At 30.1% G+C, this 13,454-nt stretch overlaps 1 protein-coding gene across 1 annotated transcript; it reads right to left on the reverse strand.

The window, feature by feature from the left end:
• Window positions 1-1,287: 1,287 nt before the first annotated feature.
• On the reverse strand, window positions 1,288-8,451 carry LOC111718229 (uncharacterized). Its single transcript, XM_023493771.1, has 10 exons — window positions 8,405-8,451; window positions 7,584-7,626; window positions 6,940-7,004; window positions 6,210-6,253; window positions 4,769-4,835; window positions 4,646-4,686; window positions 3,958-4,003; window positions 3,146-3,201; window positions 1,595-1,725; window positions 1,288-1,541 (listed from the first exon to the last, which is right to left on the reverse strand). Exons 2-10 carry the CDS (start codon window positions 7,619-7,621, stop codon window positions 1,502-1,504), a joined length of 528 nt encoding a protein of 175 aa, XP_023349539.1. The 5' UTR covers window positions 7,622-7,626; window positions 8,405-8,451; the 3' UTR covers window positions 1,288-1,501.
• Window positions 8,452-13,454: the final 5,003 nt, after the last annotated feature.

The raw sequence follows: 13,454 nt of genomic DNA on the forward strand, positions 1-13,454 counted from the left end.
TAGAATTTTCCCTTTAAATTTATATAATTTTAGATATTGTTGAACAGAATGATATGTACTTTTAAGAAAAAAAACTCTGCTGGAGCGGTTGAACGAGCTGTTGAGATCTAGCATAGACTCTACGCAGTTCAGAATAAGAATTGCACCTTTTTTTCTCAAATTTAAAATTTGTTCAACCGGTAAATCGCACTTTTTCGTTCACATTTTCAACAAATGAAAAATAATTTTTCTTGAATTACGTTTTTGCTTTCAACCGCTGGTTTTCAGATTTTTAAGCAACTAATGTTTTTTGATTTATTTTTTCCTTATATTTTATTAGAATATATATATTGAGATGTTTAATAAAACCAAACTTTGACAAAATGAAATGTTGGAAGGTTTTTAAAGTTTTTGTTTTAGACAAACCAAATTAATTGTTTTTGTTGGGCTCATTTTTTTAATGTTTTTTATTATATTTTCTATGAGAACAATAACAATATTTAAATAAAAGCAAACTTTAAGAAAATAAAATGTTGGAATTTTTTATTACAGCTTACATCTGCTGTTCATAGTATGTAATTAACAATTTTTTACTTTTTTTTTAATATGTTAAATGTTAAACGTAATAAAAAGGTATAAAAATAAAATGCCAACATCTTAAAAAATTAATCAGAAAAAGATTTTTGGTTGTATAGTTAAAAAAAGAGGGAAAAAAACGACCATTTGGTACTTTAAATTTAATTTTTAAATTTTAAATATCAAGGCCAGTGCCTTTGCATGAAAAAGAGTGGGAATAGAGTAGGGGGGGGGGGGGTGAAATTCATAGATTTAAAGAACTAAATAAATTCCGTACAGGTGCCTCCACGGGCAGCCGTAGTACATTTTAATTTCCGAGCCGGGTCAACCATTCCGTCACAGTTTGTACTGTATCGCCCTGACATCATGGTTAAATAAAGCAGACACTCAATAGGACTAGCCGGTGCAACAAGGTTGACGCGGTCACACTTTAGGTTTAATTTACTATTCCTACAGGGTCAGAGGTGCGTGCCTCTGAAGTCGCATCCTTTATGGGTAACCTTGTACATATAAACTATTGATGACTAAAATGGGACATTCACAAAATAAATCATCTTCTTATCATGAGATTATTGTGACTCTGATATCCTTTTCTTTCAATTACAGCAATTGAGTCTTCACCACAAACTCTAATTCTCCAATCTATAAATCAATTTGTCAGATAGGAATTATTGAATTAGTGACAAACACTCAATTCTTTTAACTTGAAAACTTGCACTTTCAAAAATGTATTTCTTTTTGAATTATTTATTTCATCCATATTTTTTATTGTCTTCTTATTTTAGTCTTACAGGTCTCAAATGGTTTCTAAAATAATTCTCTACAATACTGCATTATCAGCTCAACTACCATGGCTAGCCAGATACTCCCTTTAACTTGAAAACTTTTAAAAAATGTATTCCTTTTTAAATTGATTAATTTTATCTAAATGTTTTGTCTTGTCTTCTTATTTCAGTTTCACTGTAGATTCTTCAATAATATTTTTCCTGAAAAAATACCAATTAAAAATAATCTGATAACAAAACAAAACAAACTTTACCTTGGAATAGAATTATTAATTTTCCTTGTAACTTCTTTTCCTTTCTTTACTGTCTGATTTCTTTTTTCTTTTATTATAAACTTTGATTCTTCTTCTTGGACAGATTCGTTTTCATTGTTGTTGTTTGGAATCTGTTAAATACAAAATGTATTATTTGTTGGATTTAGATGAAAGGGATTATAGAAGGATGCATATCTTAAGTGATGAACAATAACTTGGTTCGTTTGCCACAAACTCAAATTTTCTAGTCCTTATATCTTTGCAACCAGAGGGAGTAAACCTTTAATATTTTGATTGAAACTAATTTAAAGTTTGAAATATCTCGGGTTGCAAAGATATAGGGATTAGAAAACAGAGTTTGTGGCAAAACTCAATTCCTTTGTTAAGCCACTCAGATTTTTGTGGAATTAAATTTTGCAAAATTGTTATTTTCAGAAAAATATAAGGGAAGAAAAACAAACAAAAAAGTGTCAATTGAAAAATATTTTTCAGAATTAAAATAAGTTTTTAAAAATGTTTTTTTTGTGCAAAGTATTTTTGTGAATTTATCTTTTTTTCAAAAACGTAAATGTGAGAAATGGATGCCAATTAAATTTCTTCTGCATTTTCCTTAAAAAGGAAAATAATTGGAACCATTATTAGATTTTAAAATATTTGATTTCGCTCGAAATTGTTGACGTGAAAACTTACAAAATACAAAAAAACGTGAAGGGAGCAAGGATTTCAGATTTTAGATAATCATATTTTACAACAACAAAAATTCGAAAACATGTGTTCTCGTGCCCTCCCAAAATAAAAACAATAGATTTTATCAGATTTTCAAATAATTCTAATTTAAAATGAGGAAAAATAATACTATGCATAAAGGTGTCCACAAATTATTCTAAAAATGCCGCACTCAATTTTAGGATTTTATTATTCACTCCTAAATGCCTAGTCCATTAGCGCCTGATCCAATCAGGGCTCAGTCATGTGTTTGGTGCCTAATCTAAACCAATGTATCATTTACTCTCAGACAAATTAGAATCAATGGAAATTTAAACCCCCGAGGGATTCAATGATAAACCCGAGGGCGTAGCCAAAGGGTTTATCATTGAATCCAGAGGGGGCTTAAATTTCCATTGATTCTAATTTGTCTGTTAGTAAATGACATTCCTTTTTAAAAAGCTTAAAGAGAACTGACTGATTAAAATTGGAATTTGTTAATTTTGTTAAAAAAAATGGGCGCATTTCTAAGATTTTTCAATGCAGTGTTTAATGAAAAATCCCGCCGGGATTCAATGAAAATTGTTGCATACCAAAAAACCAGCTTTTTATAAAGGAATGGAAATTGCATTGCGGTATCATCTATCTTTCTATCTAGCTCATTATCCAATAAGAGATAAATCCTTATATCGGCGCTAAACATCATACGGAAATATTTACTTCTACTGAAACTATAGTGGAAAAGTTATCGATTTTCTGAAATTGGCTATCCGTGGAAATCTTAATGCATAATCTGAAAATTTAAAAACTAAAATGTATGAATAGATTAATAACCCGTTGATTTACCTGTTTTAATTTTCCAAGTAAACATGCAAATCTTTGAGATTTTAAACTTGCTTTTCCTGAATAATGATTGTTTTACTAACAACTGGCTGCCCGGCGTTGCCCGGGAAACAATAAATAAAAAATTTTAAAGAAAAAAGAAAAAAAATTCAACTTTTTCAGGCAATTCGGTCCAGCCGTTTGGCCAGCTATAGTTCATAAATATATGAGCAAAAGATATATAGATAAAAGTCATAAGTGATGATCAAAAAGTCACATTAAATCTTTGATTTATTCGATAAATAAAACGTGTTCAACATCAAAATCGATCTGAAAGATTTCACTTTGTTTTATTAAAGCATAAAATAATAAAAACATATTTGTCCTAACATATAAACTTTGAAAAAATTAAGACCTTCTAATTTGTTTTTTCATTCCAAACTTAAAGACGCTCAAAAAAAGTTGTATCCTAGCTTTGCAACCTGAAGTCAGATCTGTTGTCTGTTAATCTTGATCATAGAATAATAGCTTAAGGTGAGTGAATTTGGTTTCTATTTCCAACAAAATCGAAAATTGATGGTTTTTTACAACAAAAAAAAAATTCCCCCGAAAGAACGATTTTTTTACTAGCTTTTAGAAAACTATAGTTTTTGTACTGAAAGAACGATTTTATTGAACAAACGTTCAGTGAGAACATACTAAATCATTTTTTTGAAAACAATTGAACAAAAAACGAAATTGGCCGTTCACTAAGTAATAATTATTCGTTTGATAAAATAAAATACATTTTTAGACATCGTTAGTTTAAGGAAACATAATGAAGAAACATTTCTTACCAATTGCTTTAAATCTGCCTTTTCCTTTCATGCATCGCCTCACAAGCTAAAAATGTTTAAAATTGTATTTATTTTAATTCGAAAGGAACTGAGGTATTGCCACAAACTCAAATTTTCTTATCCTTATACCTTTGTGATATGATGGTGAAACCTTTGATATTTCAAACTTAGACAATTTGATCTAACATAATTCATATTTTGAAATATCAAAGGTCTACAACATCGGGTTTCTAAGGTATAGGGGTTAGCAAGTCAGAGTTTTTGGCAAAAACTCAGTTCCTTTGTGAAATGATATTATAGTCAGAGCGCTGAACTTTTGAAGAATGTGCTTAGTTTATCCACTGAACTCAATATATTGCACATGAGCTTTTAGGTTGTAGATTAACTATTGCTAGCAACTAAACTAGGTATCTACTATCCACTGTAAGGTTTAGGTGTATGCTTTGGAGGTTTTGAATATATGTAAAAAATGGTCGAGAAAATCCACATAATTCTTTTTTTTACATTTTTACATATCACACAAAAGGTATGAAGTATTTTAAGATTTGTTTTACACTGAACAGCTATTTTAAAAAAATTCTTTAAATCACTATGGGGGGGTTAGTTAAACGCCCCCTCCACCCTCCCCACGCCAGTGTAGGGTTAAGATTCAAAAGTATTTGCCTCTGGTTGAATAAATTTCAAAAACCTGATAGGATTCATGCAGATCTTTCTTCGGATTATTCTCCTCTGTAAAATAAGAAAAATAAAAAAGAAGTAATAATTAAGTCGAATAAAAATTGCCTAATTAAAGGTTCCCAGTCCAATTTACCTACTATAGAAAGTTTAGTTCTAAATGCCTCCAATATGTCTTCTTCAGTATAGCTTGACAACGGAACCTGGAAAAAGAAATAAGGTTGGATTTCTATAAAACGTTTTGTATTGCACTTGGCACATTATCACACATTTAAATAGAATACAATACATATCTGATACCATTAACATTTATGTCTGATCAAGATACGAAACAGATATTCATGTTTTATCCTTAAAAAGTTATTACTTTCTAATCATGGTTTCTCTGCATCAAGTTGACTTGCGGATTATGCTGTAAAAATAATGAGAATTAACCAGCATTATTTAATTCTATCTAGGGTTGTTAATCGTTTTTAAAAACGATCGTTAAACGATCGTTTTTTGTTTCGTTTTTCAATCGTTTTAAAAACGACCGTTTCGTTTTAAGGAAAAAACGATCGTTTTTAAAAACGACCCACTCCTTTTGAACTTTTAAAAACGAATAACGATCGTTTTTGAAAACGATCGTTTTTGAAAACACGATTTGCGACCGTTTTTTATACGATTGTTTTTTTACAAACGATCACTTTTGAAAAAACGATCGTTTTGAAAAAAAAAATTTATTGACAATTATGTTAACGATCGTTAACGAAGGGTTGTCGTTAACGATCGTTAACGAAGGGTTGTCGTTAACAAAACGACGAACTTTAAAAAACGGTCGTTTTTGGAAAGACGATAATTTCTGAAAAAAAAATTACATACAAAAAATTGAATGTCGTCTTACATGAAGTTAAAAAGTTGATATTTTCTTAAAAACTACTCAATGATAAGTACAGATGCCCGTAATGTCGGCTTCCTTTCTTCGTTAACGAAGGGTTGTTGTTAACGATCGTTAACGAAGGTTCATCGTTAACGATCATTAACGAAATGACGATTTTTATAAAAACGGTCGTTTTAAAAACGACAATTTTTAAAAACGAATTGTTTTAAAAAACGATTGTTCTTAAAAACGATCGTTTCGTTTTCGATTTTTCGTCGTCGTTTTTATAACGAAGCGATCGTTAAAAAAAATGAAAACGTTAACATCTTCTATATAAGAACAAGATTGGTATGTTAGTGATTCACAATCACAAGGAAATGATCAGAATTAAACACCATTATTTAATTCTATCTAACTATACATACAAGAGTGGTATGTTAGTGATTCACAATTACAAGGGTACTCTTGAAAAAGTTTTGTAAGATCAAGAATGAATGAGGTATCCATGTTTATAAATATGAAAATTGATTATTAGAAATTTAAGTTTTCTGTAAAAGTGTCAGATTTCTGGTTCACAGACATTAAAGAACTCTATCAAAACTAGAAAACGACAATGATTTACTCGTCATTTATCAGAAAAAGGTTGAAAGGGTATTCTTGTGTTGTTGTTAAGCGGATGAAAAAAAAAATGTTTAAAAAATAACAAATCTTGACTCACTGAGATTGAAATTCCACCTCCTCTAAACCCAATCCATCGCTTTCCTAAATACTTTTTAAACTTAAAAACACAAACTGACATTTTCAAAAATGCTTTGTTAAAACACATAATATTCGGTTGGTAATATCAAACAAAAAGCCATTTCAATTTACGAACATTTTGGTCAAAATTTGTCACAAACTTAAATTTTCCAATCACTTTATCTTTGCAACCTGATGTTGTAAACTTGAGATATTTCAAACTTAGATCACTTGATCTATCAGAATTCATAGTTTGAAATATCTAAGGTTTACGACATAGGGTTAGAAAATCATAGTTTGTGGCAAAGACTCGAATCCTTTCCCAACATTTTATTCGCATTTTTCCGAACAAGCGGATAATAATTCAGAAATATTTAATTAGGTAATTCAGAAATATTTAAATAATAATTCAGAAATATTGAAATAATAATTCAGAAATATTTAATTAGGTAATTTTAGGTTTTCCTCTCGTGTCAAGCTAAAGTAAAATGCACTGAAGACTAAGATTCAAATCTTATTACTCCTCTTAATGAAAAGCTATTAATAATAACAAAAATGTTTTTAATTCAAGATATATATAAAGTGTGCGTAAAATCAGTCTGGAGGAGTAACGGAGTCCGAAAGTCGTAACAGTAATTTCAATTGATTTGACCCTCTCCTGTCATGGTATAGTTTGCAGTGCTCTGACAGTGAAAAATATGTTTGTTTACCTATTCCTAAAAGTTTCATTGCTTTTTCTTTTTCCTTGACTGTTGGTCCCCAAATGTCATCGTTACTAAATAGTTTTTTAGGTAACCCGGGGGCCAGATTTTATGAATGAGAGAAGTAGCTGAACTACGTAAATTAAATTGAACCACTTTTCTTCAGCCTGGCCAGGCTAACAAGAAAACGGATTGAACCGGTGATTGATGGTTAGACTACTTCTCGTTATACATTAAATCCAGATGAGCAATGCACCAGAATTCAATTGTAAATTTAGAAGCTGTTTTTGTTTTATGATATTGTCAATAAATTTAAATGTCAATGGCATCTCATGGGTTCTTTAAATCTAAGTGCAAACAAATATTTTTTAATAAACTATGCTAAAACAAAAGTTTAGATACATTTAAAATGTTACAAATCAAAAATTTGGAAAAGGCTCAGAACAAATCCAACATTATTGACTAGGCACAAAGTTTTTTTCTTCTTCAAATTTACAGTGAAAAAAAAATTCATTTTTTTAAGCATTGCGATGAAAATAATGAATTCTCTGTATGTGTTGCAATTATTAGTCATTAGATATTTTAAAAGTAATTGATTATTTTAATTTCTCGTTTTATTACAATGATTATTTTTAAATAATTTAATTTAAAACCTTGATTTGAAATCTACAGACTTTTTCACAGTCAGCATAGAACCTAAAAATAGATCAGAGTTACCCTCAAAGGATGAAGCTTCAGAGACGACTGAACGGAATGTATTAAGACTTAGATGTGTGATAATCTAAGCCGTAAACTTATTTGTTTCTTGATTTATGTTTAAAGCAGAGCGTTTGAAGAGTTTTAAAATTGTCTGTATCAAGTGAAAAATTTTCGTTTCAATCTTTTTAAAAATCCCTGCTTAGAAGTTTAAAAGTTCAATAAACATTTGAAGAAACTCAACACTCGTCTCAAACTCCAATTTTCTAATCCCCATATTTTTGAAAACTGATGACGCGAACCTTGATATTATTATCATCTGGCAATATTCTAGGTTTGGAATATTAAATGTATACGACATTAGATAAAAATAATGATTAAAAAGCATTCATTTTACTTTATTTTTTTATTCAATTGTTAATAAGTATATGTAAAGGGACTGTACACGTAATTTCAACTGACCCTCTATGCGCAAAGATGGCGATGCTCAATTTGCAACCTTAAACCAGAAAATGTTAAAGATACCTTCGTCCTTCTAACTTGAAAAATGTTTATTTCTATGACTTTTTCCATTGCTTCTTTATAATCAAGAAATGCACAAGTCACTTTCCCAGAGAAACCGCAAATGGAAATAAACAATTTAAAGAGACAAAAATATTGACATATGCATTCATATACTTCAGCAGACAAAGCTTTTATGGGTACTGTTGTGAATCGGGCGTTGTTATCTTTCCATGGTGAAATTACGCTTGCATTCCTTTTAAATGAAATTATTTACATTTTGCATCTGGTTTGAACCAAGAGGTCTGGACTGGATTGAAGTTATTCAAATTTAATTAAATTAATAAGAGTTTTTGTAAATATATGTTAGGTCTGATAAATTTGTAATTCAATATGGATTTAGCATGTTTCTAAAATGCTTAGATATTGATCTCCTTTTATGCATTAAATATTTTAGTTTTTGCAACGGAATTGATTGTTTGCTGCAAACTCTGATTTTCTAATCCCTGTATCTTTACAACCCAATGTCGTAGACCTTAGATATTTCAAACTACGGTTTTGGTTGATCGAATAAATTTAGCTAAGGTTGAAATTCTAACCTTTTGGTTGGAAAGATATGAGGATTAAAAATTTGTGTTCGCGGCAAAGACTCAATTCTAATTTCTTTTACATTTTGTTTGGCAGACTTTTTAAGTAAGAGCCTAAGGGTTTCATTAAATTGTATAAAATGTTATGGATCAGTGTCACAATAAGAAAAAAAGATGTGGGGGGGGCGGTCAGAGCATTTTAAGTAGAGGAGAGGCAAGTAGGAATAGGGTTAAACATAGAGTTATGACTACAAGTAATTAATAAATGTAATGATGTGATATTACGATTTAGTAACACGTGTAAAAATAATTAACACATGAACAAAACTCAGTAATGGATGGAAACACAAACACAATTTTCGATAATAACTTTTTCTCGTAATTTTAACATATTTTCAGTAGTTCCATACTGTGAACAAACTCAAAGGGACTGTAAGTGTATTTCCAAGTGACCATTCATGATGACGATACCCGATTTACTACCGTACCCATAAACCTTTGTCTGATCTAGTATTAATTAGATGGCTTTGGCTTTAGATTACTGTTCCATTGATATAAAATTGATAATTATTCTTTCCTGTTCTATGCTCTTAATGCTTTCCAGATCATTTGATTTTTCAGTCACATCTTTGACAGATTCTTCAGCAGTAGTTTCATCATCATCATCGGCATCAGTAGCAGCAGTTACAGAATCTATTTTAATCAATTTAAAATAAGATTATATAAGTAGTTACTATGTGCATATACAGCAGAGGACTGTAATCACTGGCTCCAATGTAAATCGTTCAAAACTTATTTCGGCATGTTTTGAAGAGTTTTTGCGCTTATTTTTTTTCTTGATCTTATAGGCACTTATACATACACGTATAAAGCAGGTGTCTATTGATGCCCGAAATTTTTTATATGAAAATAAGAAAATATTGATTATACTGGCGGGTAATTGGTTGGCCGTCGCTAACGGAAATTGGAAGAAACAAACGGTTTAGGAATATGGATGTTTCGTTACGTTAACAATGAAAAAATCTGAAAACGAAACGATCGTTTTCAAAAGAATTAAAACGATCGTTTTGAATTGAATGAATTTTAAAAAGATCGTTTGGGAATGAAAACAATCGTTTTGGAATGAAAACAATCGTTTTGGAATAAAAACGATCGTTTTGAAAATTATCATTGGAATAAAAACGACATATTTTAATGAAGAAAAATATAGTTTTTGCTTAAAAACTATAGTTTTATCTTTACTTTTTTCGTTCATAAAAGATTAAAACTAACACTAACACGAAACCAAAACGATCGTTTAAAAAAAGCGATGTACAACCATTAGAACTTAGGAAACAAACCAGACGTTTAATAAAGGTTTTTGAATCAAGAGCGTTCGCAAACTTTTAACTCAATGTTTAAAGTACGGGGTGTCCCAATAAACATAGGAATTCAGTGACGAATTCAATATCGTCTTTGTTTGAATTAGCATTGTAATACCTAATTTCTAAGCCCATATTATTATTATGTCTGCTAGAGTTTATTAAATGAAAAGGGTAAAAGACTGTAAAGATGTGTCTATAATGTCTCCGCAAGATGAACAGCAAAGACGAACAAGTTTACCTTGTATGTTTGCTGTAATTTTTTCACTTTACTAAGTACAAATGTATGCAGTCAAAACATAAACAAACAAGGTGTAAACATACCAGACGGTAATCTTACGGATTACAGCTTTCTCAGTAGGTATCACTATACTAAATCAAAGAATGATTTAAAAAGACGATAGAGAATTCGTCACTGAATTCCCATGTTTATTGGGACACCTTGTACAGAATGAAAAAGCGTTATATATTATTTTTATTCATATTCAGGAAATGGAAAAGCAGCGGTTTTAATTTTCCAATTCATGAAAATTAATCTCAAAACTCAAATTAGCGTAATTCACTGTTAAAAATTTAATGTAACTATTCATGTATTGAGTGACATGTTTAATTTATAACGATATCAATTAAAGCTTTGTTTAATTTATAACGATATCAATTAAAGCTTTGTTTAATTTATAACGATATCAATTAAAGCTTTGTTTGATTTATAACGATATCAATCAAAGCTTAGTTGGATCATGAATGCATGATCATTCATCTTCTCTTATTCTAAAATGTGGTTTCAATCTTTTTTTTCATGTAACAGAATCTATATTAATATTTTAAAATTAAAAATATTTAATGGTTCGTTATATCAATTTATTTTTTAGGTTTGCACAGTTTTTATAGTTCCTTGCAAAATTCATAAAAAGGTCATAAAAAGACTATATTTACGGCATAAGACTCAATTTAACCTTGACTGTCATATTTTATTAAATTAATGTCGTCTTTGCAGTCTCATCCTTTTGTGGGAAACCCTGTACAAACAATTTTGTTCCAAATTTAGGACAACTCACAAGGCTTACGACTGTATTAACAATTTTGAGCAAATTTTGTATCAACAATTTTGAGCAAATTTCGTCTTTGAATTTCCTCTTTCATTGGGACACCCGCTTTACCTTTTAATTTTCTTAGAGAAGCGTTTTCAGGTTTTCCAGGAGAGATTGTAGTATTTTCATTTTCTCCATTACTAAACAATCATATCAAAAATAGAAATAAAACACTTATTGTAATCACAATCATTAGATTACGTGAATCGGTTTCAGTCAAGGGCGTCTACGGGAAAGATAAGAATTAGGAAGTTTGAGTTAGAGGCAAATAATCAGTTTCATTACATTTTCAGGACCTCTACCTAGCAACCTCATTCAGTTTGCGGGAATTGTTAACACTGAAAGAGAATCTTGACATTTCCAAGTTTCGTTTCTTTGTTTCTTTCTGATCAAAATCTAAACATAATCAATAAATATCATTTTTATGTGTTAAAAAAATCGCAACAAAAGTAATAAGGTGATTTAGTAATATAATAATAAAATAATTATAAGATAATAATATGATATAATTATAATATGATATTGTAGAGAATGAAATCCCCGAATGAGGATTATGAAATCCGCAAATCAGTAGTGTCGGATCTTGGAACCAGAGAAGACCTACTCAACTTCCTCTCCTTTTATACACTCGTTATTTATCATGTAATTATATCTAGAAGCAATAAATGTACTTCTAAAATATGATAATAATATGATATAATTATAATATGATATTATAATAATATGATATTAATATAATGATAATAATATAATAATAAAATACTAATATGATTTAATTTGAGCCTCCACTTGTTGAGTGGTGTTTCCAATGCACGATGGTACCAGTAAACTTCAGACTAATCATGAATGTCCGCCTTATCCTTAATAATCTTGTTATTTAAACACTGGATTTGTATCTTTTCTACATTTGAAAAAAATTAATATCAACTTTCTGAGACTCCTGAGGAGAAATCATTATCATTGGAGAAATATCGGAGACAAACACGGCCATCTCATCGGAGACACCCCGATTTTCATTTAAGATTTTACCACTATAGTTTCAGTAGAAGTAAATATTATTAAATATAAGAATTTATCTCTATAATTGGATAATGAGATAAATGTTACCGCCATGCAATTTCTATTGGTTCAGAATAGACACCTAACACATGACTGAATCCTGATTGGAACAGGCGCTAATGGACACGGCAGACTATGGTGTTACGGGAACTCAAGCACTTTTTAAAAGATATGTACCTCTGTCCTTGATGATAAGTGAAAGGATTAATTGGTAACGTTTATAAATAACTCTTATATGAGCATGTAAATCATTAAAATGGAATTATAATGCATTGCTGTATATTCTTTAATTGAGAATTGTTTTTAATACCATACGTGATTATCTTTAAATGTTCATATTTTAGTGGGACGCACTATATTTTATTCTAAACTAGCCTGGGAACCCAGCGTTGCCCTGGTTACTCGTAGTTACCCCGCCGTTTACCCGCACATGTTCGTACATTACGATTTTAGTTATTTCTCCCGATAATGGTCGACCCACTCAACTTAGAACCTTAAAACCAAGCTAAGAACATTCTCATGATTCTCTCGATTTACCCAATCAAAATTTGAGGCAAATCGGTCAAGGCGTTCTTGAGTTATGATCGGACAAACAGACAAACAGACAGGCAGAAAAAAAGAGATTACAACGTTATATATGAAGAGAATACATTGCCTGCAATAGGAGACCGGGGTTTGCTTGTTTCTCTTGGTGATATATCCTGTAAATATTCTAGGTTTGGAATATTAAATGTATACGACATTAGATAAAAATAATGATTAAAAAGCATTCATTTTACTTTATTTTTTTATTCAATTGTTAATAAGTATATGTAAAGGGACTGTACACGTAATTTCAACTGACCCTCTATGCGCAAAGATGGCGATGCTCAATTTGCAACCTTAAACCAGAAAATGTTAAAGATACCTTCGTCCTTCTAACTTGAAAAATGTTTATTTCTATGACTTTTTCCATTGCTTCTTTATAATCAAGAAATGCACAAGTCACTTTCCCAGAGAAACCGCAAATGGAAATAAACAATTTAAAGAGACAAAAATATTGACATATGCATTCATATACTTCAGCAGACAAAGCTTTTATGGGTACTGTTGTGAATCAGAAATTGCAATCTTTGCTTGAGGAGTTACTTGAATTTACGCTCAGAGCCAGAAGCAATGATGTTTTTTGTCGGAGTTAGTTTATAAGAAATTGGAGAACAGAAAACTATTTTGAACAAATTTAGATTTTT

This window comes from Eurytemora carolleeae, unplaced genomic scaffold (genome assembly GCF_000591075.1).
Source record: "Eurytemora carolleeae unplaced genomic scaffold, Eaff_2.0 scaffold407, whole genome shotgun sequence".
Taxonomy (NCBI): Eukaryota; Metazoa; Arthropoda; class Copepoda; order Calanoida; family Temoridae; genus Eurytemora; species Eurytemora carolleeae.

Excerpts from the sequence above, each read along its gene's own strand:
- LOC111718229 (XM_023493771.1), bottom strand. The coding sequence starts at position 7,621 with ATGCTGACTGTGAAAAAGTCTGTAGATTTCAAATCAAG. Across the intron at positions 4,836-6,209 it reads GAGGTGGAATTTCAATCTCA|GTTCCGTTGTCAAGCTATAC; the intron begins GTGAGTCAAGAT and ends TTCTTTTTCCAG. Across the intron at positions 3,202-3,957 it reads AGGCAGATTTAAAGCAATTG|GAAAAGCAAGTTTAAAATCT; the intron begins GTAAGAAATGTT and ends ATCATTATTCAG.